General features: G+C 54.5%; 4 protein-coding genes across 12 annotated transcripts in view; 2 read left to right on the forward strand and 2 right to left on the reverse strand.

Moving 5' to 3' along the window:
• The first annotated feature begins 5,082 nt into the window (after positions 1-5,082).
• GPBAR1 (G protein-coupled bile acid receptor 1) lies at positions 5,083-9,433 on the forward strand. Of its 4 annotated transcripts, none has more exons than XM_011964582.1 (2): positions 5,083-5,769; positions 8,254-9,433. In XM_011964582.1, exon 2 carries the CDS (start codon positions 8,299-8,301, stop codon positions 9,289-9,291), a length of 993 nt encoding a protein of 330 aa, XP_011819972.1. In that variant the 5' UTR covers positions 5,083-5,769; positions 8,254-8,298; the 3' UTR covers positions 9,292-9,433. The 4 variants fall into 4 exon arrangements, with proteins under 4 accessions (XP_011819972.1, XP_011819969.1, XP_011819971.1 ...); XM_011964579.1 differs by lacking the exon at positions 5,083-5,769 and adding an exon at positions 6,587-6,787 and having other exon boundaries at positions 7,630-9,433; XM_011964581.1 differs by lacking the exon at positions 5,083-5,769 and adding an exon at positions 6,587-6,787 and having other exon boundaries at positions 8,141-9,433.
• A 264-nt stretch (positions 9,434-9,697) lies between these two features.
• AAMP (angio-associated, migratory cell protein) lies at positions 9,698-15,743 on the reverse strand. 2 transcript variants are annotated; one of them, XM_011964584.1, is made up of 12 exons: positions 15,452-15,658; positions 14,869-15,024; positions 13,082-13,201; positions 12,407-12,546; positions 12,004-12,148; positions 11,626-11,709; positions 11,395-11,510; positions 11,143-11,246; positions 10,934-11,024; positions 10,582-10,736; positions 10,084-10,177; positions 9,698-9,935 (listed from the first exon to the last, which is right to left on the reverse strand). In XM_011964584.1, exons 1-11 carry the CDS (start codon positions 15,570-15,572, stop codon positions 10,102-10,104), a joined length of 1,308 nt encoding a protein of 435 aa, XP_011819974.1. In that variant the 5' UTR covers positions 15,573-15,658; the 3' UTR covers positions 9,698-9,935; positions 10,084-10,101. The 2 variants fall into 2 exon arrangements, with proteins under 2 accessions (XP_011819974.1, XP_011819975.1); XM_011964585.1 differs by having other exon boundaries at positions 9,698-10,177; positions 14,869-15,021; positions 15,452-15,743.
• Positions 15,744-15,878: 135 nt separating this feature from the next.
• Positions 15,879-26,577, forward strand: part of PNKD (paroxysmal nonkinesigenic dyskinesia) — a 75,450-nt gene continuing 64,751 nt past the window's right edge. The window contains exons 1-3 of one of the 2 annotated variants that reach the window (XM_011964591.1): positions 15,879-16,087; positions 16,877-17,045; positions 18,079-18,456. In XM_011964591.1, the coding sequence (XP_011819981.1) occupies positions 16,021-16,087; positions 16,877-17,045; positions 18,079-18,271 (429 nt within the window). In that variant the 5' untranslated portion in view covers positions 15,879-16,020 and the 3' untranslated portion in view covers positions 18,272-18,456. Of the gene's footprint in view, positions 16,088-16,876; positions 17,046-18,078; positions 18,457-26,577 lie in introns of those variants that run through there. The other variant, XM_011964590.1, reaches the window with a different exon arrangement.
• The window catches only part of TMBIM1 (transmembrane BAX inhibitor motif containing 1), an 18,532-nt gene continuing 11,663 nt past the window's right edge, over positions 19,709-26,577 (reverse strand). For 3 of the 4 annotated variants that reach the window (XM_011964588.1, XM_011964589.1, XM_011964587.1), the window contains 10 exons: positions 25,588-25,688; positions 24,858-24,922; positions 24,607-24,660; positions 24,081-24,131; positions 23,508-23,547; positions 23,206-23,243; positions 22,939-23,026; positions 22,549-22,644; positions 21,550-21,603; positions 19,712-21,138 (listed from right to left, as the gene is read on the reverse strand). In XM_011964588.1, the coding sequence (XP_011819978.1) occupies positions 20,992-21,138; positions 21,550-21,603; positions 22,549-22,644; positions 22,939-23,026; positions 23,206-23,243; positions 23,508-23,547; positions 24,081-24,131; positions 24,607-24,660; positions 24,858-24,922; positions 25,588-25,688 (734 nt within the window). In that variant the 3' untranslated portion in view covers positions 19,712-20,991. Of the gene's footprint in view, positions 21,139-21,549; positions 21,604-22,548; positions 22,645-22,938; positions 23,027-23,205; positions 23,244-23,507; positions 23,548-24,080; positions 24,132-24,606; positions 24,661-24,857; positions 24,923-25,587; positions 25,689-26,577 lie in introns of all 4 variants that reach the window. The other variant, XM_011964586.1, reaches the window with a different exon arrangement.

The raw sequence follows: 26,577 nt of genomic DNA on the forward strand, positions 1-26,577 counted from the left end.
CATGAGAATTTACTGGGTTTCTGGACTGCGGGTCCAAAGTGAGAAGAGAAGGAAGGAAGAAGTATAGACCTATACTGCCCTTGAACCTGCAAACCTAAGCTGGGAAGCCCTAGTTTCAGGAGCCCATCAGGTTTAGGTCCTCACTTCCTCTAGAGGAGAGAATGGCTGGCCAGTGAACTATATTTAAACTCCTCCCCTCCCGACCGGGAGACAGGGTCTCGTTGCCTCCTGAGCTCAGGTGATCCTCCCACCTCAGCCTCCCAAGTAGCTGGGATTACAGGCGCATACCACTATGCCTGGCTAATTTTTTATATTTTTAGTAGAGATGAGGTTTCGCCATCTTTCCCAGGCTGGTCTCAAACTCCTGGACTCAGGCAATCTGCTTGCCTCAGCCTCTCAAAGTGCTGGGATTATAGGCATGAGCCATGGAACCCGAGCTATTAATACAAACTTACATGCTTCCTTGTAAAGCTTGGTCCCTGAGACTCTGTGGCTGTTCCTGAAGCTCCCTGGACAGTGACAGACAAAGGGTTTTCTGGTTTTTTTTATTGTGAATAATGTGTGGGATTTCCCAAAATGTGTTCCTTAGTGTGTGGTCCTGCAGGGCATTGATGGTTATTCAGGTGTATGTCTGATGCAAACTAACTGGCCGCAGTTTGTCTTTCTCACATGGCAGCCCAAAAGACTGCTTTCAGGGAGAGAAGTTGTCAAAAACAGTACAGAGCCTAGTCGAGCAGCTGTCCCTCAGCAGGACTCTGGTCCTTGAAATGAAATTGCTTCAGAAAGTTTGCTTGGTGTAAGGAATTAAGAGAATTTTAAGGGCATCTGCAATGGTCTGATGGTCATTCTAATGGTTTCTGCCTTCCATCTATGGCAGTGTGTTTCATACTGGCTTGGGACCCATTAATTGTGACATAACCTGACTATATCACAACCAGCATTTTTGTTTTCTAAACTTTTGATTTTGAGATAATTAGATTTAAATATGGTTGTAAGAAACAATACAGAGAGATCCTGTATACCTTCCACTTGGTTTCCCCGCCATGCTAACATCTTGTATAATTGTTGTGTAGCATCACAGCCAAGAAAAGGTCATTGATATAGTCCACCCACCTTCTTCAGATTTGCTGCACTGTATGTGGTGTACATCTGTGCATTGTTGTCATATGTGTAGCTTTATGTGACACCAGCATTTTTAAGCAATTGAATAGTATCAGAGTGCATCGCATCTATTAAGGGTAAGTGTTGGCTGGGCGTGGTGGCTCAAGCCTGTAATCCCAGCACTTTGGGAGGCCGAGACGGGCGGATCACGAGGTCAGGAGATCGAGACCATCCTGGCTAACACAATGAAACCCCGTCTCTACTAAAAATACAAAAAAATTAGCCGGGCGTGGTGGCGGCGCCTGTAGTCCCAGCTACTTGGGAGGCTGAGGCAGGAGAATGGCGGGAACCCGGGAGGCGGAGCTTGCAGTGAGCCGAGATCGCGCCACTGCACTCCAGCCTGGGCGACAGAGCGAGACTCCGCCTCAAAAAAAAAAAAAAAAAGGGTAAGTGTTGGTTTGGAAATGTATATTAGTTACATATGCACATCATGACTGGATTATAGAAATGTCTTTTGACTGTGAGTCACAGTGGAGAATTTTGAAAACCACAGGTCGTTCAGTCATCAGACTTCGTTTTTATTTCACTAAAATGGGCTGCTAGAGAGCTCAGGGTACTCTGATAGTTCTAATTGGCTGCTCAGGGTGCCCCTGACCACTTGTGGTACTTGGAAAACCTAGATTAATTGGATATATTGACAGCAACGTATGCATTCTCTACCTCATGAGTTATTTAAGGGGTTGTCAGGTGTAATTTTGACTAGAAACTGTTTTTGCTCTTTTTTTTTATTTTAATTTTAGTTTTTAGAGACAGGGTCTCACTGTGTTGCTGAGGCTGTACTCAAGCTCCTGACCTCCGGAGTAGCTGGGACTATAGGCACCTGCCACCATGTCCAGCTGAGTTTTTGCTTTCTTCCTTAGTAGAACATAACTAATGTTGGAGCTCACTGTACTCTCTTGCCAGTAGCAGGAATCCGATTTCTGGTAGGTACTGTAGATGGCAGAACCAAGGTTGCTTAGAAGATATGGAGTTAGGAGAAAAATGAAAAGGCATAAATATTTTCTACAGCAGTAAATCCTAAGGAAGTAACTAGTTCCAAGATGCTTTGTCAACATTAAAAATCCGTAGTGCAGGCTGAGCACAGTGGCTTACACCTGTAATTGTAGCACTTTGTGAGGATGAGGAAGGAAGACTGCTTGAGCCCAGGAGTTCAAGACCAGCCTGGGTAACAGTGAGACTCCTTCTCCATCTCTATAAAAAACTTAATCTGGCCGGGCGTGGTGGCTTACACCTGTAATCCCAGCACTTTGGGAGGCCAAGGCGGCTGAATCACCTGAGGTCAGGTTGAGACCAGCCTGGCCAACAAGGTGCAACCCCATCTCTACTAAAAATACAAAAATTAGCTGGGCATGGTGGCGGGTGCTTGTAATCCCAGCTACTCTGGAGGCAGAGACAGGAGAATCACTTGAACCCAGGAGGCGGAGGTTGCAGTGAACCACGATCATGCCATTGCACTCCAGCTTGGGCGACAAGAGCGAAACTCTCCAATAAATAATCTCACCAATAAATAAATCTGTAGTGCAGCCTGGACAACATGGCGAGACCCTGCCTCTACAAAAAATAAAAATTGGCTGGATGTGGTGGTGCATGCCTGTGGTCCCAGCTACTCGAGGCTGAGGCAGGAGGATTGCTTGAGCCCTGAAGGTCAAGCCTGCAATGAGCTGTGTGTGCCTCTCTACTCCACCCTGGGCAACAGAGTGAGACCCGGTCTCAGAAAAAAAAAATCCATACTGGTGTAAACCCCTGTCCAGATTGACTCTTCTCTTAACAAGGACACACTTGGTGTTAGTACGGATCTAGCCTCAAAGACCCTCCTCACAGATGAAGCAGCCCACTGTGACCAGTTGAGGCCTTAGGACTGCAGGAAGAACGTCTGAGGATGAGGGTCGAGCACACTGAGAGTGTGGGCTGGGAAAAGGGGATCTAGTTATTTCTTCCTAGTCTCAGGAAGCCAGTGCCCCAAGGGTTCACACCTGGGAGGTGCAAGTGTCCTTGGATATGGGCTGTAGAAGAACAGTTTGAATCCAGGTTCCGCCATCCAATAGCTGTGTGACAGCAAATCTCTTAATCTGAGCCCTGGTAACCTCATTTAAATTGGACATTTACCCGAGGATTTGTAAAAGGAAAAGAATAAATATCTCTTAAATGGTAAGCATTATGATGCCTGTAATTATAATGTCACTTAATGAATCTTGGTTCCCTTTATACACCCAAGGGGATCAGAAGCAACAGGCTGCTGCCCCAGCAAAGTCCCGCAGAAGCCAACCCTCATTCGGTGCTTGGGGTTTCCTAGGCTTTCCCCAAGGTCGTTGGTATTTTGGTATTTTCCCCAGCTTGAGTGGCCCTTACTGCCCGGGCAAGGCAGGTAGGAATCTCCATGTCTGAAAAAAGTGGGACCTGGGGCAAGCTGCAAGCCAAAAATTAGGAGCTTGGCAGGAAAGACACTAAGACTAACAGGAAGTGGAAGGGTGGACTTGGAGGAGGAATTGAAACCAAGAAAAGGAAATAGCTCTAGCTGCTGCCTCAGCCTTCTTGGGGGGAGCCGTTACTTGGAGTTGTTTGCCATTAAGTTACCCTCATTTGGAGTAGTACTGATGGGTGCTCAACCGGAACCTGGGTCTACTCTGATGGCGATTTTGAGTTCAAGCAATGCTGCCCCCTACTGGGGGTTGCTAAAAGCACTGCCATTTCTGGGCGGCGGGGGGAGGTTTGTTTTTGGTTTTTGTTTCTTTTGTTTTTTTTTTTTTTTGGGACAGAGTCTCACTCTGTTGCCCAGGCTGGAGTGCAGTGGCACGATCTTGGCTCACTGCAACCTCCGCCTCCCGGGTTCAAGCAGTTCTCCTGCCTCAGCCTCCTAAGTAGCTGGGCCTACAGGCACATGCCACCACGCCCGGCTAATTTTTTGTATTTTTAGTAGAGACAGGGTTTCACTGTGTTAGCCAGGATGGTCTGCATCTCCTGACCTTGTGATCCACCCGCCTCGGCCTCCCAAAGTGCTGGGATTACAGGCATGATCCACTGCGCCTGGCTCTAATTTTTTTTTTTAAGTATTATTTTGAGGCAGGGTCTCACGCTGTGACCCAGGCTGGAATGAAGTGGCGCCATGAAGGCTCACGGCAGCCTCGACCTCCTGGACTCCAGCGATCTTCCCACCTCAGCCTCCTGAGTAGCTGGAACCACACAACATATACCACTGTGCTCAGCTAATCTTTATTTTTTGTAGAGACGGAGTCTCACCACGTTGCCCAGGCCTCGGCCTCTTAAAGTGCGGGGATTACAGGCATGAGTGTGAAGTGTTAAACAGCGGCTCAGGGAGGCCAACCAGGGTCCAAGAAACCCCATCCCTGCTGCCTCCACTGGTCCAGAGCTAGTACCCCCAGCCAGCATGACACTCATGTCCCAGACATTGTGGGTCAACAGAAATTCAGATAGCTAAGAGAATGGAAACGGACAAAGGAGGCACAGGAGGATTCCGTGCCAGAGTCTGGATTGGTCACCCCCGTTCAGGTTCTGTCTGAGGAAAGGAGAATGGGGTCCGGGCACAGTCGGCTGGATGGAGCATCTGAAGACGGCTTGCACCAGAGCCCTCGTAGCTGAAGGAAGAAACCAGGGGGTGAGTCAGCCCCAGGGCTTGATGGAACAGGCAGGAACTAGATGATCTAGTAAGGGAGAAGCAAGGCTGAGCAAGAGACAGCCCAGGCTCCCTGGCTGCCACTGCCTAATCTGTCCCCCTTCACACATCCCACACACAGTGTTTAGACAGAACAGCAGAGAAGAAACAGACATCCTGGATCCCGCGGGGAGCAGGCCGGGGCTGGGAACAGGAGGTCTGTTTATTCCTGGCAGTCCCATATCAGAAGGGTCCCACACCCACTTCTGTCCAGGCCCCAAGCTGAACTCTCCCAGAGCCTGTGACTTCTGCCCTACCATATCGCGTGGTTCTGAGGGCCGGCCCTGGAACCCTGCATCCTCCCCACCCACCAGCTCCCTCGAGGATGGATTTGAGGCAGGATGCTTTCGTCTTCCCACTTTTTGTCCCAACAGAAGTCCCTCCTCTTCAGGATCCCTGACTGACTGTGCAGAGCTGGCAGAGCCACACTCCGCGGACCTCCAGCCCTTCAGGCCCAGCTCTCCTGGAGAGCACGGAAGTCCCTTTGCTCCATTTACTTTTTCAGCCAGGAAGTGTTTCCTAATGTCTCACCCCCAGCGCCAGCTTTCCTGCTGCAGTTTCCGCCTGTTCCCTCCCATTTCAGGCCTTAAGGGAGTGTGGCTGGGCTTCTCTCCTCCCCCTCACTCCAAAGCCATACTTGATACAAGGTGGAAATCGAGGCACCACTCCTCCTGGCTTCCCAGCCTTGAACTTGCCCTTCCCTCTCAGTGTACCTGGTTTCCTCAGTTTCCCTGTGCAGCAAAAGTGTCACTCCCCTCTTGCTTTTCCTAAGCTCCCCATGTGCCTCTCTCAGCAGATCTGTCTTAGAGGGGCCAGGTGCAGAGAAAAGCAAAAATCCTAATAATGTTCCTAGCGATCGCTGCCTGTCACGGAGTGCTGAAGGACCAAGTGCTGATCTGAGTCCTCATCACACGGGACCTCATTTAGTCTCACGATAGGTGAGTACAACTATGGGCCCCATTTTACAGATGAGGAAACTAAGGCAAGAGAACTTTAGTCATTTGCCAAGTTCACCAGCTTTTAAAAGGATCCGGACAGCTCTGATTCCAGCGCCAGCTCATGCCTCTTCATTGTGGGGGAGGAAAGAGGGAGTCGTTTGTTGGAGCAAACCCCCACCCATCAAGGGCCAAGCCACTGGCGTATATGCAGCCATATGTGTTATGCTGTGGTATGCCCCACCACGACCTTAATTAGAGGTCGTTTTTCTTGTTCCCATTTTAACACAGACAAAAACCGAGGCCCAGTAGTACCTTACCCAAGGTCACATGCCCAGAGCCATTTGTCCCTCATAGTTCAGAACTTAGAAAGCAGTTGAGAAAAGTATGGAATGACCCCAGATTCAAGAAGGTAAGTCTGGCCTTATAAACTGAAAGGCCCATCAGGCGATGGGATGGGGAAGTGAAGATCCTCAGGCCCCAAACACCCGCCACTGCTGCCATCACACACGGAAGTGTGGAGGGAGCCTGGTGTACTGTCAACTGACCGGCCAGTCCAGGGGCTTAAATGTAAATGCATCAGCTGAGGCGGGAAGTCAGGAGGGGTAAGTCAATCACTATTATTCATTAACTGGAATGCATTTCTCAGATTACTCCAAGCTGGAGTAGGGAAACTGCCACCTAGGTGGCAGGGCAGAGGGACACTGGGTGGGAGGGGGAGGCAGGCCTCCCAGTTGCTGCGGTTCAGAATATGCCAGGTCCCACCTCCCAGAGGCGGGGCCGGGGCTGAGTCCCGCCAGCCCCGTTTCTCCATCCCTCTGAGAACCCAGACGGGCAGAGCCTGGGTAGGAGAGCCTGGCCCCCTGTCTCCACCGGGTGGAGACACCATGCACTTGGTCCACTTGTGCTCTTCAGCCAGGACACCAGACATGGTCCAAACCCCTGCAGGGCTGGCTGCAGCAACTCCCTGACACTCAGGAAGGCCCAGGCTGGGCAGGCAATACCTGCTCCCAACAGCCATGTGAGTAGCTACTCCCCCAACCCCCAACCCCCAGATCCTGGAGAGGCCACTGCACCCAGCCCAAGCCACCAGACCCTCGGGGGTGTGCAGGTGGTACAGCCTGCACCCTGCTGGGAAATCACCCCTAGGGGCTGCTCCCTGCCTTTGTCACTGTTCTGGTGGAGGTGGGGTGGGGGGAATCATTCCGATTAGGGCTGGGAGCTCCAGCTTAGGCCAGGTTTGGGGTAATGAACCCTGAGTCTCGCGGGGCTTGAGAGAGTTGATGGTGCTAGGGGGAAGGGAAGAGAAACTGGAAGGCCTCTAGAGAGGAAAAGACATCCTGGGTGGAGGGCACTGGAGGAGACTGAGGAAGAGAAAACACGCTTAGGGGAGGGGAAAGGGGGCACAAGGCCTTGGAGGCCCGAGTTCGGGGTGCTGGGGGAACCTGGGAAGGAAGGGGAGCATCTTCCTTCCTCTCAGCTCAGGGTGGCCATGGGGCCCTGATCCCCTGTCCTGGAGGAGGGGAGAGGTATGAATCCTTTCCTTATTGACTTGGATCCTAGCAACAGCAGCTGCTCCCCTGTTGACAGAAGCAGGAGTTCCCACAGGACCCAGGACCCCTCCCCCGTCCCCAGGATGTGGCAGCAGAGCCATGACACTGGAGGACTGAGACCAGGGAATGACGGGAAGGACAGGGACAGATGAGAGCCACAGAGAAGCCAGGCTTTGCCCACTGACTCCTCTTCCCTCTCCTCTGGGCTCAGCCTCAGGCCTGGGGGTGTTGGGGAGTCCCTGTCCTTGCTGCTGGCATCTCCATGTTCACTGCCACAGGTCCCCTCCTGCTGCTTCTCTCCTCCCTCCAGCTCCCAGGAAGGACCCTGTTGCTAGTGTGGAGCAAAGACGAGTCAAGTTTATGGGCTGGAAGTCCTACCCGGAGGCTGCTCACTGAGCTGTGATGGCTACAAGGACAGATAGGGGGAAGGGCACAGGGTGCCCGAGACCTGGCCCACTGGAGCCTGTCACCTAATGGCCGGCCGGAAGACCACTACACACCAGCCAGCCCTGGTCCATTCTTTTGGCTCATTTAGGGGCCTCCCCGGTGGAGGCAGGGATACACAAAATGCTTTGGGGCTGGATGGACCCGCCTTTCAGTCTAAACAAGAGACCTAAACACAGCCGCCCAGAAAAGGCAGATACCAGAAATGGATAAAGCTGGCTGGGTGGGGACTGTCGGAAGGGCAGCCAGCGGTGAGCTCCGGCTGGTTGCTACCATATAGGACATATGTGTTGCCAGACCTGATTTTTCAATAGAAACCAAAGATAGTTTTTTATATAAATGTTTAATTGGCAATTATGAAAAATTCTGTGTATCAGCGAACATAATACAGCCCACAGCCTGCGGGTCTGTGCCCCTGGACTAACATGCCGCCCTGCCAGGAGGACACGACCTGCAGCCCCATCCTAACTCTGGCCACCCCATCCTGCAGGCATGCCGGCTGCCACTCCAGGACTCCCCCGTCCTCAGGACCGAGATGACGCCCAACAGCACTGGCGAGGTGCCCAGCCCCATTCCCAAGGGGGTTCTGGGGCTCTCCCTGGCCCTGGCAAGCCTCATCGTCACGGCGAACCTGCTGCTAGCCCTGGGCATTGCCTGGGACCGCCACCTGCGCAGCCCGCCTGCTGGCTGCTTCTTCCTGAGCCTGCTGCTGGCTGGGCTGCTCACGGGTCTGGCATTGCCCACGTTGCCAGGGCTGTGGAACCAGAGTCGCCGGGGTTACTGGTCCTGCCTCCTCCTCTACTTGGCTCCCAACTTCTCCTTCCTCTCCCTGCTCGCCAACCTCCTGCTGGTGCATGGGGAGCGCTACATAGCAGTCCTGAGGCCACTCCAGCCCCCTGGGAGCACTCGGCTGGCCCTGCTCCTCACCTGGGCTGGCCCCCTGCTCTTTGCCAGTCTGCCCGCTCTGGGGTGGAACCACTGGACCCCTGGTGCCAACTGCAGCTCCCAGACTATCTTCCCAGCCCCCTACCTCTACCTCGAAGTCTATGGGCTTCTGCTGCCCGCTGTGGGTGCTACTGCCCTCCTCTCTGTCCGCGTGCTGGTCACTGCCCACCGCCAGCTGCAGGACATCCGCCGGTTGGAGCGGGCAGTGTGCCGCAATGAGCCCTCGGCCCTGGCCCGGGCCCTTACCTGGAGGCAGGCAAGGGCTCAGGCTGGAGCCATGCTGCTCTTCGGGCTGTGCTGGGGGCCCTACGTGGCCACACTGCTCCTCTCAGTCCTGGCCTATGAGCAGCGCCCACCCCTGGGGCCTGGGACTCTGTTGTCCCTCATCTCCCTGGGAAGTGCCAGTGCAGCGGCAGTGCCCGTGGCCATGGGGCTGGGCGATCAGCGCTACACAGCTCCCTGGAGGGCAGCCGCCCAAAGATGCCTGCAGGGGCTGCGGGGAAGAGCCTCCCGGGACAGTCCCGGCCCCAGCACTGCCTACCACCCAAGCAGCCAAAGCAGCGTCGACCTGGACTTGAACTAAAGGAAGGGCCTCTGCTGACTCCTACCAGAGCATCCATCCAGCTCAGCCACCCAGCCTGTCTCCACTGGGCCCCACTTCTCTGGATCAGAGACCCTGCCTCTATTTGACCCCACACTGACTGAATAAAGCTCCTCTGGCTGTTTATGCTTATCTCATTCCGTATTTCAGGGCGAGGCAGGAGGAAACGGCTCAACACACCAACAACAGAAAGAACCTACAGACATACGCATGGATTAAGGCAGAGTCGACTCCAGGCAGACAAGAAGTGTCGTGTGCACAGACCCTGGAGACAGGGAGCTGGCATATCTCAACATCCAGGCAACTCTGCGGGAGAGCCTTGCCCTGACGGGGCCCTAGCTAGCTCCTCCTAGGGTCCAGCCACCACAAAATCCACACAGACGCTGTCTCTGGGAAGTATATTTTATTTACATTTTTAAAATCTTTAACTAGTATCTCTTCCTCCTTTCCACCCCCACAGACTTGGGAAGGGAAAGAACGGGAACCTCAAACACCTACTCCCCACGTACAAATACACACCCCATGGCTCACACCAGCAAATGAAAGTGAAAGAGAAACAGGTCTGCCCCTCCCTCTGAAGGGCCCACCAAGTCTGGGCAAGGGTGGGAGGGCCCTGGGCTGGGTCTCTAAAGAGAAGAAAAGGAGAGGGGAGCAAGTCAGTTGAAGAGGCTGGAAAGTCATCCAGGGTCCCACCCTCCTCTTCCCTCTGTGCCCTACTGCCTCTGCTGGCGGGTGGGGGCAGGGGTCCCTTCGTCCCCTCAACACCAGACACACAGGCAGGGGCTGCAGCCATTAACGGTCAGGCCTCTGGACACAAAATACTTTCGCTTTGTGGTCTCCTGACGTGGTCACCACCAGGGAGGCATCTCTATAAACAGAAAGCATGTGATTGCAGAGACGGGGGGACCCAAGCCCTCCACCCAGGGGCCCTAGGGTGGGCTCCTCCAGCACACCCTCAGTTCTAGGGCCCTAGTGCCCAGCACTGGGCCGACATCTCTGCAGCCAGCATGGAGGGAATTAGAAGAAGCCCCCAGCACGGGAGAAGCAGAGCTGACTCCGATGGGGAAAATCAGTCTCAGCCTCTCCCTCATGACTGAGATGTGGGGCCCCGGAGGGTCACTATCAGTCACTGGGGTGGGGGCGGGGCTGTGAACCCTCAGGCTTCCCAGCATCCCTGCCTTAGGAATCCCCTCCCACACCCCAAGGATCCTGTGTCCCCCACTACTCCCACCTTCCAAATAAGAGATCCCAGCCCTTGGCCAATTCACTTACTTGCTGAGGGCAAAGTCCAGGATCTCAGCCGTGTGGCCCCGGTAGTCAGTAAGCAGGCGGCCGGTCCGGGCGTCCCAGAGGCGCACAATGCCATCCAGGCTGCAGGTATAAACCACAGCAGTGCCTGCCTCCCACAGCAGCTGCACGATGCCCGACTGCCTCGAGGAATGACAGAGGCAGGGCAGAGGTTGGCAGGAGAGCTGAGAGCCATCTGCTCCCAGTTCTCACAAAGAGGGACAGCCACACACAACAGCCAGGCAGGAGCCAGATCTGGGGTAGATGCTCCTGGAGGCCTGGGTTTTCCCTCCACCATGGCCACAGCCCCCACAACCCCAGCTCCAGCTGCCCGTACCTGGTGCTGACACTGATGCCTAAGAGTCTGCGTAGCCAGGTCATAGATGGCCAACGTCCCATCCAGGTAGCCAACAGCTGCCAGGGGCATCCTGGGCAGAGGAGCGCACCATGAAGACTCATGAGGGCCTGGACTCACACGCCCTGCCCTCCCTCCAGGGCCCCGAGCCCAGGCTCCTCCCACAAACCCCTCTCCCCATCCTCACTCACACACTGCAGAAGCCCAAGGACTCCACCGAGTTGGACTCACTCTCCTCCCCTTCTCCAAGGCTGGGCTGGGAGGCCACAGTCTCAGGTCTAAAAACACCCACCACCTGAAAGCCAGAGAGGATCAGAGGAGGGCCCGGAATCCGGGTGCTTGATGGAGAGAAAGACGGTGGGGAGAGGAGACAGTGAAGACCCAGGAAGGAAGGAGAGGAGTCGAGAAAGCGGAGGCCCCAGCCGGGCTCCAGGTCAACTCACCTTGCCAGTGGTGGCACTGACCAGCTTGGCCTGGCAGTCCACAGAGCCAGTTAGGATCAAGCTGCCATCCTGGTTGGTGGCAACACAGGTGAGTGGGCCCTGGTGACCCTCAGTCCCTAGCATAGAGCAGGGAGGCAGTCAGGCTTCATCCTACCTCTCCTCTGAGTCCTCCCCCAGGATCTCAGCCCCTCCCGACAAAGGCCCAGGCTAACACTTCCCCACCTCTGATACCTTTCAGTACATGGATGGGGCTTCCCTGCTTCAGGTCCCAAATCCTGATGGTGCCATCTTCGTAGCCTACCACAGCTCTCTTCCCTGAAGAGAGGCACAGATGAAGAGAGGGGAGAGGGCACGCTCAGATACACTAAGCAAGGGAATGGGGAGAGGGAGAGGAAAGAAGAGTGGAAGCGCCCAGACACTGCCCCAGGAATCACAGGTGAGTTCAGAGCAGGAAGGAGGCGCTATGAGCTTTGGGGCCAGGGGGTCAGCACTCCAAAGAGCAGGCCTCAGAGTTTGCCGGCTGTGGCCCAGAAGGCTGCTCCGGGAGGTGTATATCCCGAGATTCAGCCTCTGCACCCAGGAAAGGACACTCAAGGGAGGTGCTCTCACCATCAGGGAGGACTCGGCCACAGGTGGCTGGGCAGTTGGGACCCTGGAAGGTCTTGCAGTCACCATTCGGGACTTTCCACATCCAGGTGTTGCCGTCAGCTGTGCCCGCCAACAGGACAGGTGCCCGAGGATGCCACTCCATCCACTGGACAGGGAGGAAGGGGCAGCAGGGAGGCCCGTCACCCCATCCCACCTAGAAGCCTGTCCTGTGAGCTCCACCCAAGGTTTCCTGCCTCTGGGGTTCCGCGGGGATTTTCCAGGTAGCAGGCAGACCTTCTTCCTGTGCCTTGGGGCGCACTGGCTCAGAGCTGGCTTGGCGCAATAAGGAAGAACTGGCCTCCCAAGCTTGCACTCCCAGCAACCCAAGGCCCCACAGAGCTGACTCCCGCTCTGATGATCTTACCTCCAGGTCTCCCGCTTCAAAGGACCAGACCTCCTCCTTGGTGTCCACCTGCCACACTTTCAAGAGGCCACTCATGTCCCCTGTGGCCACTAGAGTGGAGTCATGGCTGAAACCAGCACAAGTCACAGAGTCTTTATGGCCTTCAAAGAAAAGTGGGCAGAAAGAGGGGAAAACAATAGGGTACCTGGTGCTGGGGGCATGTGATTCTGGTATCTGGCCCCCTGAAACGACCAGCTAGGAAAAAAAGAGGGGCGGGCCTGAGCAGAACAGGTGCTGGAACTCACTGCCGCTCTAGGAACCAACCCTCCCATGTCTCGCCAGGAGAGACACTGCTGGCCGTCACTCAACCAGGCCAAGCCCCAGCCTCCTATGCCTTCCCCCTTCTGTCCACTCTACACCTCTGCCCACAATCCCAAGTCCTCCCCTCTGCCCAACTGCTCCTATACCAGTGTGACCTCCTCTGGCCTTTCCTAGACTCCCTTGGCCAATGAGTGCCTCCTGCCTCTGTGCCCAAAACACACTAGTATTCTCCCCGTGTCCCTGGGGCCCAGCACAGAGCTGGCACAAAAGAGACGTCACTAAGTGGCTATTGGATGCACGACCACTGCAGGCCAGGCTCCTAAGATCTCCCAAAGGAATATGATCTCTCCCAGGCCTCTACCTCAGCCCCCTCACCTGCACACTCAAAGAGCAGCTCCCCATCGCTGAGCCGCCATACGAAGGCCTTGTCATCTTCACCCCCGGTCACTGCCAAGGTGTTGGTCTTGGGGTCCAGGCTCACACAAAACACAGACGCTGTCCCAAGAGATATTCCATGGGTAAGGGGACAGAGCTCCCACCTAGGGCTCTGTCCTTCAGAACCTTCAGGAAACCCACCCCCTTTCACCCAAAGCAATGTGTCTTTCCTCCTGGAAAACACAGGCACATCCAAGTTCTTCTAAGTTTCAAGAATCGGGTTGTTAAGATCCTTCCCATATTTGCCAAGCTCCCTATTTGCCAGAGCAGATCCCCTGTGTGACTCCCCTCACCACCCGGCACCAATGCCATGGACAAGAGGTGGGTACAGGTGCAGGGCTTACAGGTCTCAGCATGGGATGCCACCGGGTTAGGTACAGAGTGAGGAGAGCATCATGTTAAGAGTTTCTTACTAAGAACTAGCACTTGAGAAAATTATATAAAATATGCTCAAAAAGATACAATTATCTCTAATTTTATTTTACTTTACTTTTTTGAGATGGAGTCTTGCTCTGTTGCCCAGGCTGGAGTGCAGTGGCACAATCTCGGGTCAATGCAACCTCCGCTTCCCAGGTTCAAGTGATTCTCCTTCCTCAGCCTCCCGAGTAGCTGGGATTACAGGCACATGCCACCACACTCAGCTAATTTTTTTTTTTTTTTAGTAGAGATGGGGTTTCACCATGTTGGCCAGGCTGGTCTTGAACTCCTGACCTCAGGGGATCCGCCTGCCTTGGCCTTCCAAAATGCTGGGATTACAGGTGTAAACCACCGCACCTGACCAATTATCTCTAATTTTATAATCACTACTTTTATTAACTTTTATCAAAGATACCTTTTTTTTTTTTTTTTTTTTTTTTGAGACACTCTCATTCTGTTGCCCAGGCTGGAGTGCAGTGGCGTGATCTCAGCTCACTGCAACCTCCACCCCCCAGGTTCAAGCGATTCTCCTGCCTAAGTGTCCAGAGTAGCTAGGATTACAGGCATGTGCCACCACGCCCGGCTAATTTTTGGTTTGTTTTTTTTTTTTTTTTTTTTTTTTTTTGAGACAGCCTCGCTCTCTCACCCAGGCTGGAGTGCAATGGCGCAGTCTCGGTCTACTGCAACCTCCGCCTCCTGGGTTCAAGCAATTCTCCTTCTCCTGCCTCAGCCTCCCCAGTAGCTGGGACTACAGGTGCCCACCACCACGCCCAGCTAATTTTTGTATTTTTAGTAGAGATGGGGTTTCACCATATTGGCCAGGCTGGTCTGGAACTCCTGACCTTGCAATCCGCCTGCCTCGGCCTCCCAAAGTGCTGGGATTACAGGCGTGAGCCACCACACCTGGCCAAATTTTTGTATTTTTAGTAGAGACTGGGTTTTGCCATGTTGGCCAGGCTGGTCTCGAACTCCTGACCTCAAGTGATCCACCTGCCTCAGCCTCCTAAAGTGCTGGGATTACAGGAGTGAGCCACCGCACCTGGCCAAAGATAACTTTTTAAAAGAGAACTAAGAGGTTAATCAAGGTTAACTGGCAAAGTAGAGGGAGGACTTGAAGCCTGGTGTCTCAACTGATGCCAGAAGTCAAGCAATCATCCATTCTGCCACAGGTCCCCACCTGTGGGCTCCTCCAGAGCAAGGCCAGCATCTTGCTCATCTCTGTGTCCCCCATAACGCTCTGTCCACGGCGGCTGTTTAATGCTTACACGCCCACCTAAACTGATTTGAGGTGGATCGCCTCAAAGACCTACCTGAGTGCAATGCAAAGGTGACCTCACTATCGTCGGGGCCCTCCATGCTGCCGACCACCCCTTCCTGGGGTTCTAGAACCCAGCCCTCTTCGTTGCCCTCTTCCTCCTCCTCTTCCTCAAAGTCCACATCTTCCATCTCCTGGGCGAGGTCATCTGCTTTGGGGAGAGGGTTAGAAGATGGGGCTCGGGTGGCGGTAAGAGGTACGGAGAGAAGCGTGAGGAGGCCTGAGGCTGGGGCGGGTAATGTGTCGAGAGGGGAAGGTGGAGTCAGACACACCGGGGTCCCGGGGGCGCGCGGGACACAGCACGGGAGGCCAGGGCTGGCCAGCGACCGTGAGGGAAGGGAGGGCCGAGGGGATGATGGGAAGGGGGTGTGTGAGGGGAAGGGCCAGAGGAGGCGTCAGGGAACCCCCACCTCAGCCAGGCCTGAGAACTAAGTCTGAGGAGGGGAGTAGGGGAGGAGGGGAAGAGGGATATCGGTAGGAATGACCGGTCGGGTGTGGAGGGGAGCGAGGAAAAGCAGGGGTCAGAGGCCAGGGGTGAGCGTCTCCTGTCCCATGGCCTGAGGAGCGGCAGTTCTCACCTGGGTCAGGCGGACCGGGATCAAGTTCTACCACCTCGATAATCTCTTCATCACCATGGAAGCTTAGGGTCTCCAGTGGGGGGGTGTCAGCAGCAGCCCCGCTTTCCGATTCGGACTCCATGCGGCGCAAGCGGCCGATCCACTTCTCTGGGCCCAAACGCCTCCCAGAGTCAGCTCTGCGCGACGACGCGGAACTCGAGCCCCTCCTCCCGGGAGGAAGTAGGCGTAGGCGACTCCCCGGCAGGAAGAGCGACGGCCGTTCGGCCAATACCTACGAAGGTTGGCTGGACGCCCCACCAATCACAGAGCGGCATTGGAAGACGGGGCCGGGGCGTGGTAGAGAGAACCCAAACTCCGCCCCACCTGACTCCGCCCCCAACTGGAGGGAAACAAGCGAGCGTGCGCGCCTCCGGGGTCTCCTGGGAAAAGTAGTTCTCCTGGGTCGGCTCTGCGGGCTTCTGGGAGATGTAGTTTCTGGTCTGTAGGCAGGACGGAAGGAGCGGGGGAGGCCCCTTACGCAAACTACAATTCCCGGCGGGGAGCGCGGTGAAGGGGGGCGGGATCTGAACATGGCGGCGGTGGTAGCTGCTACGGCGCTGAAGGGCCGGGGGGCGAGAAATGCCCGCGTCCTCCGGGGTAAGGAGAGGGACCCCGGGGAGGGCAGGACTGCAGAAGATCCCTTTTCTTTCACATCCAGCCTGACGGTAGCAGGAGGTCAGGGCTCTCGGTTCCTGCCCACACTTTTCTGCAAGATCTTAGAGTCTGGGGGTGAAGAGATGCTCTTTAGAGGTCACCCAGTGCATCCCCCCGCCTTTGGGTTGCTCGACACCTCCGGGGTCTTGCTGCGAGAGGGAGCTCCTAGGAAGCCTGTTAGACTCCCGCGCTCCAGGTGTTTCACACTCACCGCAGTGCAGTGGAAAGAGCCCCAGGCTTCTGGAGGCTTGAGTTCCAGCCCCGGATAATTAGCAGTTTGACCTTGGGCAAAGCAGTTTGTCTCTCAGGGCGTCAGTTTCCTCTTCCATACAGTGCAGGGGATGGAGTAGACTATCTTTAAGGTCCCTTCGAGTGCTAACATTTGCAGTTTCAAAACCTTTTCCCGGATTTCCTTCATACGTCTCACGCGAGTCCCACTGCAGTCCTTCCCATCCTGTCGTCTGAGGAAGAACAGCGAAGCTTTTCGTCCTGGCACCAGGGTGATGAGCTCGCAGTGACGTGGAAGTGGCTTCCAAAGGTGCCACCTCGATGGCGATTTTCCCATTTCCCTTTGGATTCTCCCTGGCACTTGTTACTTCAGACTGCAGTCACTCCCCTTCCCCAGATCTCAGCCGTTCTTCCCCAGCCCTTACTGCCCCCCCCCCGCCCCCCACCTCCCCGCTTGCTTTCTTCTCATCTCTTCTTACTGACCTCCCTTACCTCCATCCACAGGCATTCTCGCAGGAGCCACAGCTAACAAGGCTTCCCATAACAGGACCCGGGCACTGCAAAGCCATAGCTCTCCAGAGGGCAAGGAGGAACCTGAACCCCTATCCCCGGAGCTGGAATACATTCCCAGAAAGAGGGGCAAGAACCCCATGAAAGCTGTGGGACTGGCCTGGTGAGTTTTAACCACCGCTTTGCCCACCAACGGGGCGTGGCTTCTAGGGAAGGGCAGGACTCAGAAACTTCTCCAAGTTTCAGGTGGCGAGCTGAATCCAAAGTTGTGGGAACAGAATTGTTGGGTTCGACTGGAATCTGAGATGGGTGGGGCAGGGGAGATGGGAAAGTATGTGGAATTGAGAAGACAGTGGGTTTACTTTGGAGTAAGCTGAGTTGATCTGATTCAGACTTGGGTCCCTGGCCTCATCCTCCCTTTTGGGAGCTTGGAGTGAGACTCAAGTTGAAGTTAAGTAGTTCGCTGAGATCATGTGAGATTGTACTAGTTGTATAGTAGTACTTAGAAGGCGTTATGAACATTGTGATTGGGCTCTGACTCTGACCTTAATACATATTATTGACCAATATTAAAGGGAAAGGAGGAAGAAATCAACTTTTTTCTGCATGTGAGGTGTGCTAGCACTTTGCCATGTAATGTTTCAGGGTTTGAGATAAATATTACATCCCCATTTCACAGAGGAAGGAACTGAGGCTGAGCTAGGATTCTCACCTGGTCTGTGACTCCATGCTCTTTCCCCCACACCAAAGTGCCTCCCAAGCAGTGGTTACTTCGCTTAACTGAGGGAAAAACTGGGAGGGGACCTTGACCAAGTCTCAGAGAGGGAAAGCTTCAGGGCTGCCTGGAAAATCCTGCACAGGTGCTATTGCAGGAATGCACAGCTCGTGCTGAGGATCAGGCTCTAGTGGGGAGGAGGAAAGAGGTAGGCAGAGACCCAGCCACACTGGGCCTTTTGTGCCATGCCTAGGAGTTGGACTTGGCCAGGAAGTGATGGAGCACTATTAAGAGGTGTTAAGCAGGGAAGTGACAGGATCTGATTTGTGTGGGTCCCTCCAGCAGCCAGCACAGAGGACAAATAGACTATAAGAGGTATTGCAGCATTCATGCAATTGATGAAGCTAGAATGACTCCCCCCAGCTCCTCTGGCTCAGGCTTGGCCCCTCCCCAAATCCCGTGCACATCTCCCCACCCGTAGGGCCATCGGCTTCCCTTGTGGTATCCTCCTCTTCATCCTCACCAAGCGGAAAGTGGACAAGGACCGTGTGAAGCAGATGAAGGCTCGGCAGAACATGCGGTTGTCCAACACGGGCGAGTATGAGAGCCAGAGGTTCAGGGCCTCCTCCCAGCGTGCCCCATCCCCTGATGTTGGGTCTGGGGTGCAGACCTGAGGAGTGCTGCGACCCTCCTAGGCTATTGACTGTGACGCCCTCAGGTTCAGCCCGGATTCCAGTTCTTGCCTCTGAGGTCCACCAGAGGGCGCATAAAGCCCAGGCTCCTGCCAAACCCTACCCCGCCCCACACCAAGGAGCCAGCCAAAAGCAAATAAAGTTATTGAGTGTTTAGTGGAAAGGAACCAGGTCTGGGTTTGTGAGTCCCTTGGGATGGGAGGGGCAGAGGGTGGGGCTGGTTACTCATGTGTGCTCCCTCTCCCAGAGCTCAGTGTTCCCAGCTGGATGGTGGGGCAAACCCAGAGACTTAAGTGCAACCAGCCTAGGCCCTGGGCCCTCAGGACCAAGCCCTCAGAGCTGCCGGCCGGGAGGGTGGGGTCCCACTCAGCCTTGAAACAATAAGGAGAATCAAAGAAGGTATTCAGGGTGTGGAGGCAAAAAAAAGCACGGCTCTTTACTGAGTCCAAAGGACTCAACTCTAGGCCTCAGTTTCCTCATTTGTTTTTTTGTTGGGTTGTTTTGTTTTTTGAGACGGAGTCTCGCTCTGTTACCCAGTCTGGAGTGCAGTGGTGTGATCGTCAGCTCACTGCAACCTCCACCTCCTGGGCTCAAGTGATCCTCCTACCTCAGCCTCTTGAGTAGCTGGGACCACAGGTGAGTGCCACCATGCCTAGTTACTTTTTGTGTTTTTATTTTTATTTGTATTATTTATTTATTTATTTATTTATTGAGACAGAGTTTCACTCTTGTTGCCCAGGCTGGAGTACAATGGCATGATCTCAGCTCACTGCAACCTCCACCTTCTGGGTTCAAGCGATCCTCCTGCCTCAGCCTCCAGAGTAGCTGGGATTACAAGCACCCACCGCCACTCCCAGCTAATTTTTGGTTTTTTTTTTTTGTATTTTTAGTAGATTTGGGGTTTCAGCATGTTGGTCTGGCTCGTCTCAAACTCCTGACCTCAGGTGATCCGCCCGTCTCAGCCTGCCGAAGTGCTGGGGTTACAGGTGTGAGCCAACTTGAGGCCCAGTTTCCTCATTTGTAAGAGTTGGGACTGGTGATTTCTAAGACAGGAGTTGACATGGACTGAACCTGCAGTCCATCCCCTCCTCCATCTGCAAAACTGTAGGTATACATACAGCTCTTTGGGGAAGACAGTTAGCTCTCATGAGCTTTTGGAAAGGGTCCATGGTATAGCAAAGGTCAAGCACTACAGCCAAGAGGTCTCTTCCAGATCCAGTGATCCAGTGTGATAGGGTTGAGCTCTCCCTTTCCCCACCCAACTCCTGAGCCTTCACTAGTCTATTGCATCCATCCCTGGGAATTGCTGCGATAGAGTGTATTTAATTACCTTGGAAAAGGTGGGAGAGACCAAGCCAGAATGCAGAAGGAAGAAGTGGATGCTTCGGGCAGAGCCAGACATATTCCTGGAGCCATACAGGGTTTTAACTTCTAGACATAAACTTTATTACATTTATAGTTGTGTCCCTTTGTGTGATATATTTAGGACTAATTACTTAATAGAGAAATCCTAACTATATCCTTAGGCTGATTTGATTTCTGCCCCCACCCGATAGACTGACCCTTGTCCCCCTTCCCCATTCCAGCTCAAGGCACTTAATATTACAAAGAAGGCAGTGGCTGGCTGGAGAGATGGGCCTCAAGTCAGAAATCCCCCAGTGCAACTTAAGACAAACAGAGAGAAGTCACCTTCCTCTTAGGACCGTCCCTGGGTTAGCAGGAGGGAAGAATACAGAAGTCTTCAGTGCCACAGTGGGCTTCAGTCTCTCCCTAACCAGGTGAGGGACCCCCAGGCATTTTCCCTACCCGCACCGAGTCTCTCTTCACCCTGGCTACTTCCTGGCCACACGTATGACTCTGCTCCTTACTTTCTGCTCTGAGCTGCCTGAATACAGGAAGCAAGAGTTCACTCTGACCAGAGATCTCAGAAGCCCGCAAGGAGGCCCCAGCAGCTTTGAAGAATGGGGAGCAGATGGCCATATGTGGCCTGCTCTGTCTTATACCGTCACAAGCCAGCAGCAAGCCCAGGGGAGATGCTGTTCCGTGTTGGCCTGTATAGGTTACTTTGTTCATTCTATTATCTGTCCCCCATCCCTAACCCAGATAAACAATATATATATGTCACTGAAACAAGAAGGGATTGAAGCAAGGAGACCCACAGGCACAGATCTCGTCTACCTTCCTGAGCTAAAAGATGCCAAACCAAAGGAATACAGGATAATGGCCTATGTGTCCAGGACGCCGGGGATAAATCTCTCTGGCTTTGCTGGGGGAAGCAGCAGCTCCAACTGCATAGCCAAGAAGCCTGTGACAGAGGTGGGAGGGGAACCTCGTGACCTTGAAGTCACTTCTACCTTTCATATTCCCTTCTAGCTATCAAATAGGCTCTTTTCATCTTCCTCCCAACCCCAGCTGTTAGGAAGAATGTGGTGTCATATAGTCGGTGGTGGGGAGAAGACACATCTTCAGCCTAGTCCCTGCCAAGCCCACCAAGAGCAACGGTCAGTCCCTAGCTCCTCCATCCCCACCAGGTACCCACACATCCATAGCCAGAGAGGCCACCTGTCTCCAGGACAGAAAGGAAACTGGGCATGTTACTCAAGGGGAAGGAAAGGGGCCTGAAGCCCAGACCACAGTCACAAGGCCCAGCCCTCTAGCTTGGAAGGGAGAGCCCAGGGTCAGGTGAAACAGGGGCTTGCTCCTTAATTGCGATCCCCCATCAGCTGCAGCACAAAGGTGAAGATGTAGATGATGTCTGTGTAAATCTGCAGGGCGCCAGTGATGTAGTCCTCCGGGCTGATGGTGTGCTTCCGGTTCCCTAGGACCAGCTGTGTGTCGTAAGCCAGGAACTGCAAGGATAGGGGAGCCAGAAGTGAGAACTCAGGCATCAGTGTCCAGAGCTCATTTTTGGTCAGCAGATTTGTCCTGGGGGCCTATGCGCCACACAGTGCTTAGGGCCACATTAATGCACAGCATAACATATGGGCTCTATGCTGTAGCCGCTCACAGTCTAGCGAAGGAGGCAGACACACCGTTCTCAATGATATGGCTGACTAGTGTTCTAATAGCGGGCAGCGTCAACAAAAGATGGCGAGAGTGCCCACAAAAATCAGTGGAACCTCTGGACAGTAGTGGGAGGAATGGCCAGCTATGGCCCCATTCCCTGCCTCCCAGGCAGTCTAAATTCATGCCCCCTTCCCTAGGTTCCTCCCCTCATCCCTTCAGCTCCCCTTCCTAGAGTGGGGCTGGGACTTACTCACCAGGGTGAAACAAATGGCCCCCAGAGCAGCATAGAGCATGTGGAGCCAGTAAACCTGGGGAAGAAGGGAACAGGGAATGGCATTAAAAACCTCAGCAAAGCACAGGCCCACAGGCCTCAGCTTCTCCCAGGATAGTGGCGTGACAGTGGGTATAACTAGGGAAACTAGCTCTCCATGAAAGGCTACTGCCTTTCCAGATCCTGGAGGAAATTAAGACTGGTGCTATATCCAGCAGAGAAAGCAGAGGCCATCCTGCCATGGCTGTATAAAACCAATCTCCAAAGCCAGTCAAGGTACACAAGTGTCTACTATACTTCTAGAAAAAAGGCAGTTGAATTACAGTTCTAAAGGGGGCAGATCCAGCACCGCCCCCCGAGTCATGGACAGAATTCAATAGACCAGTTCCTACAGCCCAGCCTGGGAGGGGTAGACTAAGGAAGAAGGGAGGCTCCCCAACCCCTCTGGTGAGTATCAGAATCTGGGAGCACCCACAGGACAGCCCACATGACATGCCCACAGGTGGCCATCCACAGAAGGGCAAAGCTGGCCCATGGGCAGGCAGCCCTCGTGCCCCCATCCTTCCCCTTCGGCACTGTTCTCCCCCTGCTGAATGGAATAAAGGAAATAATTGGATCCAAAGACCCCCAAGGTCCCTTCCACCCAGGCCCACCATCTCAGTCCTCTGGGTTCCTCTCCCAGTCTGCCTCCTAGAACCTGATTCTCAGCTGCCAGGCAGAATGAATCCACCCCTTCCCCTAGGAGTGCAATGATGCAGCCCAGAGCTTCAGGTGCTCTGGCTCCAAGGCCGCCCATCTCCACATAGAGTCTACCCTCACCCACAGGGATGCTGCCTCCACGTTGGTGCCTTTGCTAGCCAGTCTAGAGGTTTTGGAGGTCAGAGCCCGCCCCGGGGGCTTTTGGGGCCTGCGAGACCATACTATATAGAAAGTCTGCTCTGAACACTGGGTTCACTGACCCCAGCTCTCCTGGGACACTCACGTATTTGAAGTACAGCACAATGCTAGTGACAATCCCAGTCACCATAAGCACAATTCCCAGGACACAGAAGAGGCCTGTGCACGAGGTGAAGTCCACCTGCCAGGAAGGGAGGAGGAGGCACCTGTCAGACCGCTGTGACAACCAGTCCAGCCAGACTGGTCCTGCCAGGGAGTCCCAGTGCTGCCTCCTAGGGGACATGGGAGTGCCCACAACATTCTAAGGACAGAAACAGGACACAGTTTTGTAGGTGCAGATGAGGAGAAGGGGATCAGGTCTCTAGGGAACATCCCTGGTGTACAGGGGTCCGGGCCTGCCCAGGCCTGCTCAAGGGCCAGGCCTGATAAGAAAGGGGAGTCGGGGGGGCCAGGGAAGGGCCCTCCATGCCCTCACCTTGGTCTGAAAGCAGAAGATGGTGACTGAAATGGATACCACCGCAGTGATGATCATTGCAATGATGACGGCTTTGGTTTGGTACATACTGGGGAGAAGTAGGAGTTAGAGACAACAGGCATTAAGCCACATATGAATGACTTCAAAATCACCACCTCCAGAGGGCACCTGCCCAGAATCCACCCATGCATCTGGCTGCCGGCCCAGGAACACCCCACTCCCCACAATACACACTTCCCAGGAGTGGTGCTTTACCCCTGAATGTACCTGGAAATGGTACCTGTCATGAAGCCCATGGCAAAAGTCTGAGGGAAGGAGAGAAACAAGAATGAAATGCTTAAAAAGGAAGGCAGGCAGGGTGCTGGGGGAGTGGCCATGGTGGCCTCTGCCAGAGCTGGGGAACGCCACCAAGTTGGAAAGAGGCAGCCACAGAGGAGATCAGAACAGGCAGCCCAGATAAGGTGGGGGACACAGCCAGGACATCATTCTGCAGTGTGTCCCCATCCCTTCCCTGGGACCAGCCTCCCTCACAGCATCTGCACACCCTCCCGCCACCCTTCTAGACTTACAAAAAGGGTCAGCAAGATGATGTTCCATGGGAAACGGCGTCTGAAGGGAAACAGAAGCCCTGATTAAATGACTCGGGGCCCCTCAGGTGTCAGAGGTTCCTGCAGCAGAAGGAAGTGCTTGGCTCCCGGGCCTGGAGGATTAAGCCGTGACTCCAAGGAGGGAGGCTGGCATGGCCTTTGGCACCCGTTCAGGTGTTCTACACAGGCCAGTGGGACAGACCTGTGCTGTGGTGCCAGAAACGCCTGGACTGGTTTGCAGCTCAGGCTCTTACTGACTGCCTGTGTGACGCGGAGAAAGTTACTCAGCCTCTTTGAGCCTCAGGTTCTTCCTATTTGTTAACTGGTTAAAATGCTACCTGTCTTGCAGGGTTGCTATTAGAGTGACAGCTAGTTAGCTCCTGCACACACATGGTCCTTTGTATACACCTGAACAGTAGCTGCCATCATCCTCCTCCTCATTTCTTGTAAGTTTCCATTCAGCTGCTATAAAGGAATCCTTTTTCTTTCCAAAATACTCGGTCCTCATCCCAACCCCTGTCACCCCTCTCACTGTCTTAAGTCTCTGGGACTCACCTAGGTCCCTGGCAGCAGGCAAGGATCAGGTAGGTGACAACGAAGACAGCACTGGGGAGAAAGAGATGGGGAAGCAGTTCAGGCCCAAACCTGCCCCATCTGGCAGCACACACCAGGCCAGTGAGTCGGGGCCCAAACAGCTGTTTGGAAGTCTGAGGGAAAGCAACACAACAGGAAGCAAGAACAAGATTACCCCCAGCCAGGGTCACTGAGATGCTCTGAAGCACCAGGCTCTGGCCAGGAAGGAGGTCTGGGGAGGCTGCAGTTGACGGGCTGAGAGGACATGGGGGCTGCAGCACAGCGTGCATGCCACCACCAGCAGGTCCCACTCTTGCTCTCTTGACTTCTGGCGGTCTGTTACTCATCTGGGCACGCACACCCACACCCTCTGGCATGGGAAACTGGCACCAACTTGGGGGCCCTCCCAAAAAGTATTTTGATCCTGCCCTGAGCAAAGCTGGTCACCTAGAAACAGAAGCCTGCAACCCCTGCCTCCCTGCCCGACCACAGAGGAGCACACACTCACTAGGACACGTAGTAGACAGCCACATTTCTCCTCACAAAGGCGCTGACAGGTTCCCTGTGGGGCAGGGGAGGACAGGAGGAGTCACCCTGAGGCTTGTCTGCCCCACCCAGGCCTGCCAGGCAGCCCTGGCTCCACCTTCTCTAATTGCCCATGGTCACCCTGAGAGCAGGGCCCACGGCCACCCACACTCCCAGCAGGTGACCCTGAACCCCCAGGGCGGCAGGAGTGGGTGGCAAGGCCTAGAGACTTACACAAAGGTGAAGATAGCGATGATGGCCACGGTGATGAGCAGCTGCACGGAGATGATGGAGTAAACCTGGATACAGACGGCCGGGCATGGGTCACCATCTGGCACCCCTGGCCTCCCCCAGGAAGCTGCCAGCCCCCAATCCTTTCCTCCCACTCAAGAACCCTTCCTAGCTGCAGCCTGGCCCAGAGGCGACCCCAGTGAGATGCCTGGCTCAGAGGCTATGTGTCCTCAGCCCCCCTCCCATGCTCCCTGCCATCTCCCCTCCTGTCCAACACCAGCCTCGGTGACTACTGACTTGCCCTGCCTGGCCACCATGCTCTACCAGTACAGCCTCTGCACACCCAGCAGCTCAGTCTGCACATTCTGTGCAGTTATGAGATAGAAAGGGTGGGTTACAAGCGAGTAGGATCATTTCTGGCTCCAAGCTGCCTATAGTCTAAGGGGAGAAAGATGTCTGGGGAAGGTGGGCACTGTGGCACAGCCCACCTAGGAGATTCTCCCAGACTGAATGTGTCCTCCCAAAACATGGTCAAGAAGAGAGGTGCAAAAACAGGGGGAACCTTGGGGTTAGAGAAGCCAGGTGCCCCCCTGAGAAGCAGACAAGGCTAGAGAAGACAGGCAGCCAGCGTATTTCATGGAATTGGTGCCATGGAGCTACTGTGGCCTACCCACTCCCCATTCCCACAGCCTGAAGGGCCCCAGGTACACCCACCTCCCAGTGCGTATCTTACCTTTCGGATAAAAGTGTGTCGCACTTTCCGGTCATCCCACTCTCCAGGCCCGAAGCTATCACTCACCGCTCTCTCCTCCCCATCATAGCCATGGCCTGGGCCTAGGGACAGATGACACTTGACCAGCTAGGGACCTGAGATATGTGGCCTCAATCCCAAAGCCTCCCTGACACTCTCAAAGTCTCAGGTATCTCCAGCCAAAAGACAAGTGTTATAACAGGAACTCTTCTCCCAAGCTGGGGTCCTCTAGACACCCTCAGAGTGACCCAGAGCTGGCCTGTCACAAGGGGGTTTAGGTGGGAAATGTTCCTCGCATGCATCTGTGGAGGGTTTCTGTGTGCCCAGCCCACACCACTAGGGGTTCACTGCGGGGTCATAATGTAGTGAGGAAGCCAGGCAGGAGCATGTGTGGGCATCCACTGGGGCAGCCAGCCAGGGCAGAACAGGGGACATGGACAGAGGGTCGGAGAAAAAGAAGGCGGCAGAGTGCAGTTTGTGCAGAAGCAGGGATGGAGCTGAAGACGGGGATCTGCATCAGCCTCACAGAGGCAGGTGTGCAGAGGGTGTGCGTGACTGTGCAAGACCCATGCGCAGATCCGCACGAGCGCACATGTCCAGGTGAGAGCTGGCTGACAGCCCTCTGGGGTTCAAAGATGCTGCAGGGCTGCAAACATTCCCTGGATGCCTGAATGCCTCTTTTTTGAGACGGAGTTTTGGTCTTGTTGCCCAAACTGGAGTACAATGGCATGATCTCGGCTCACTGCAACCTCTGCCTCCCGGGTTCAAGTGATTCTTATGTCTCAGCCTCCCGAGTAGCTGGGATTACAGGCATGTGCCACCACACCCGGCTAATTTTTTGTATTTTTGGTAGAGACAGGGTTTCACCATGTTGGCCAGGCTGGTCTTGAACTCGTGATCCGCCCACCTCAGCCTCCCAAAGTGTTGAGATTACAGGCGTGAGCTACTGCACCCAGCCTCTTTTTTTTTTTT

This window comes from Mandrillus leucophaeus, unplaced genomic scaffold (genome assembly GCF_000951045.1).
Source record: "Mandrillus leucophaeus isolate KB7577 unplaced genomic scaffold, Mleu.le_1.0 Scaffold70, whole genome shotgun sequence".
In the NCBI taxonomy this organism is placed as follows: Eukaryota; Metazoa; Chordata; class Mammalia; order Primates; family Cercopithecidae; genus Mandrillus; species Mandrillus leucophaeus.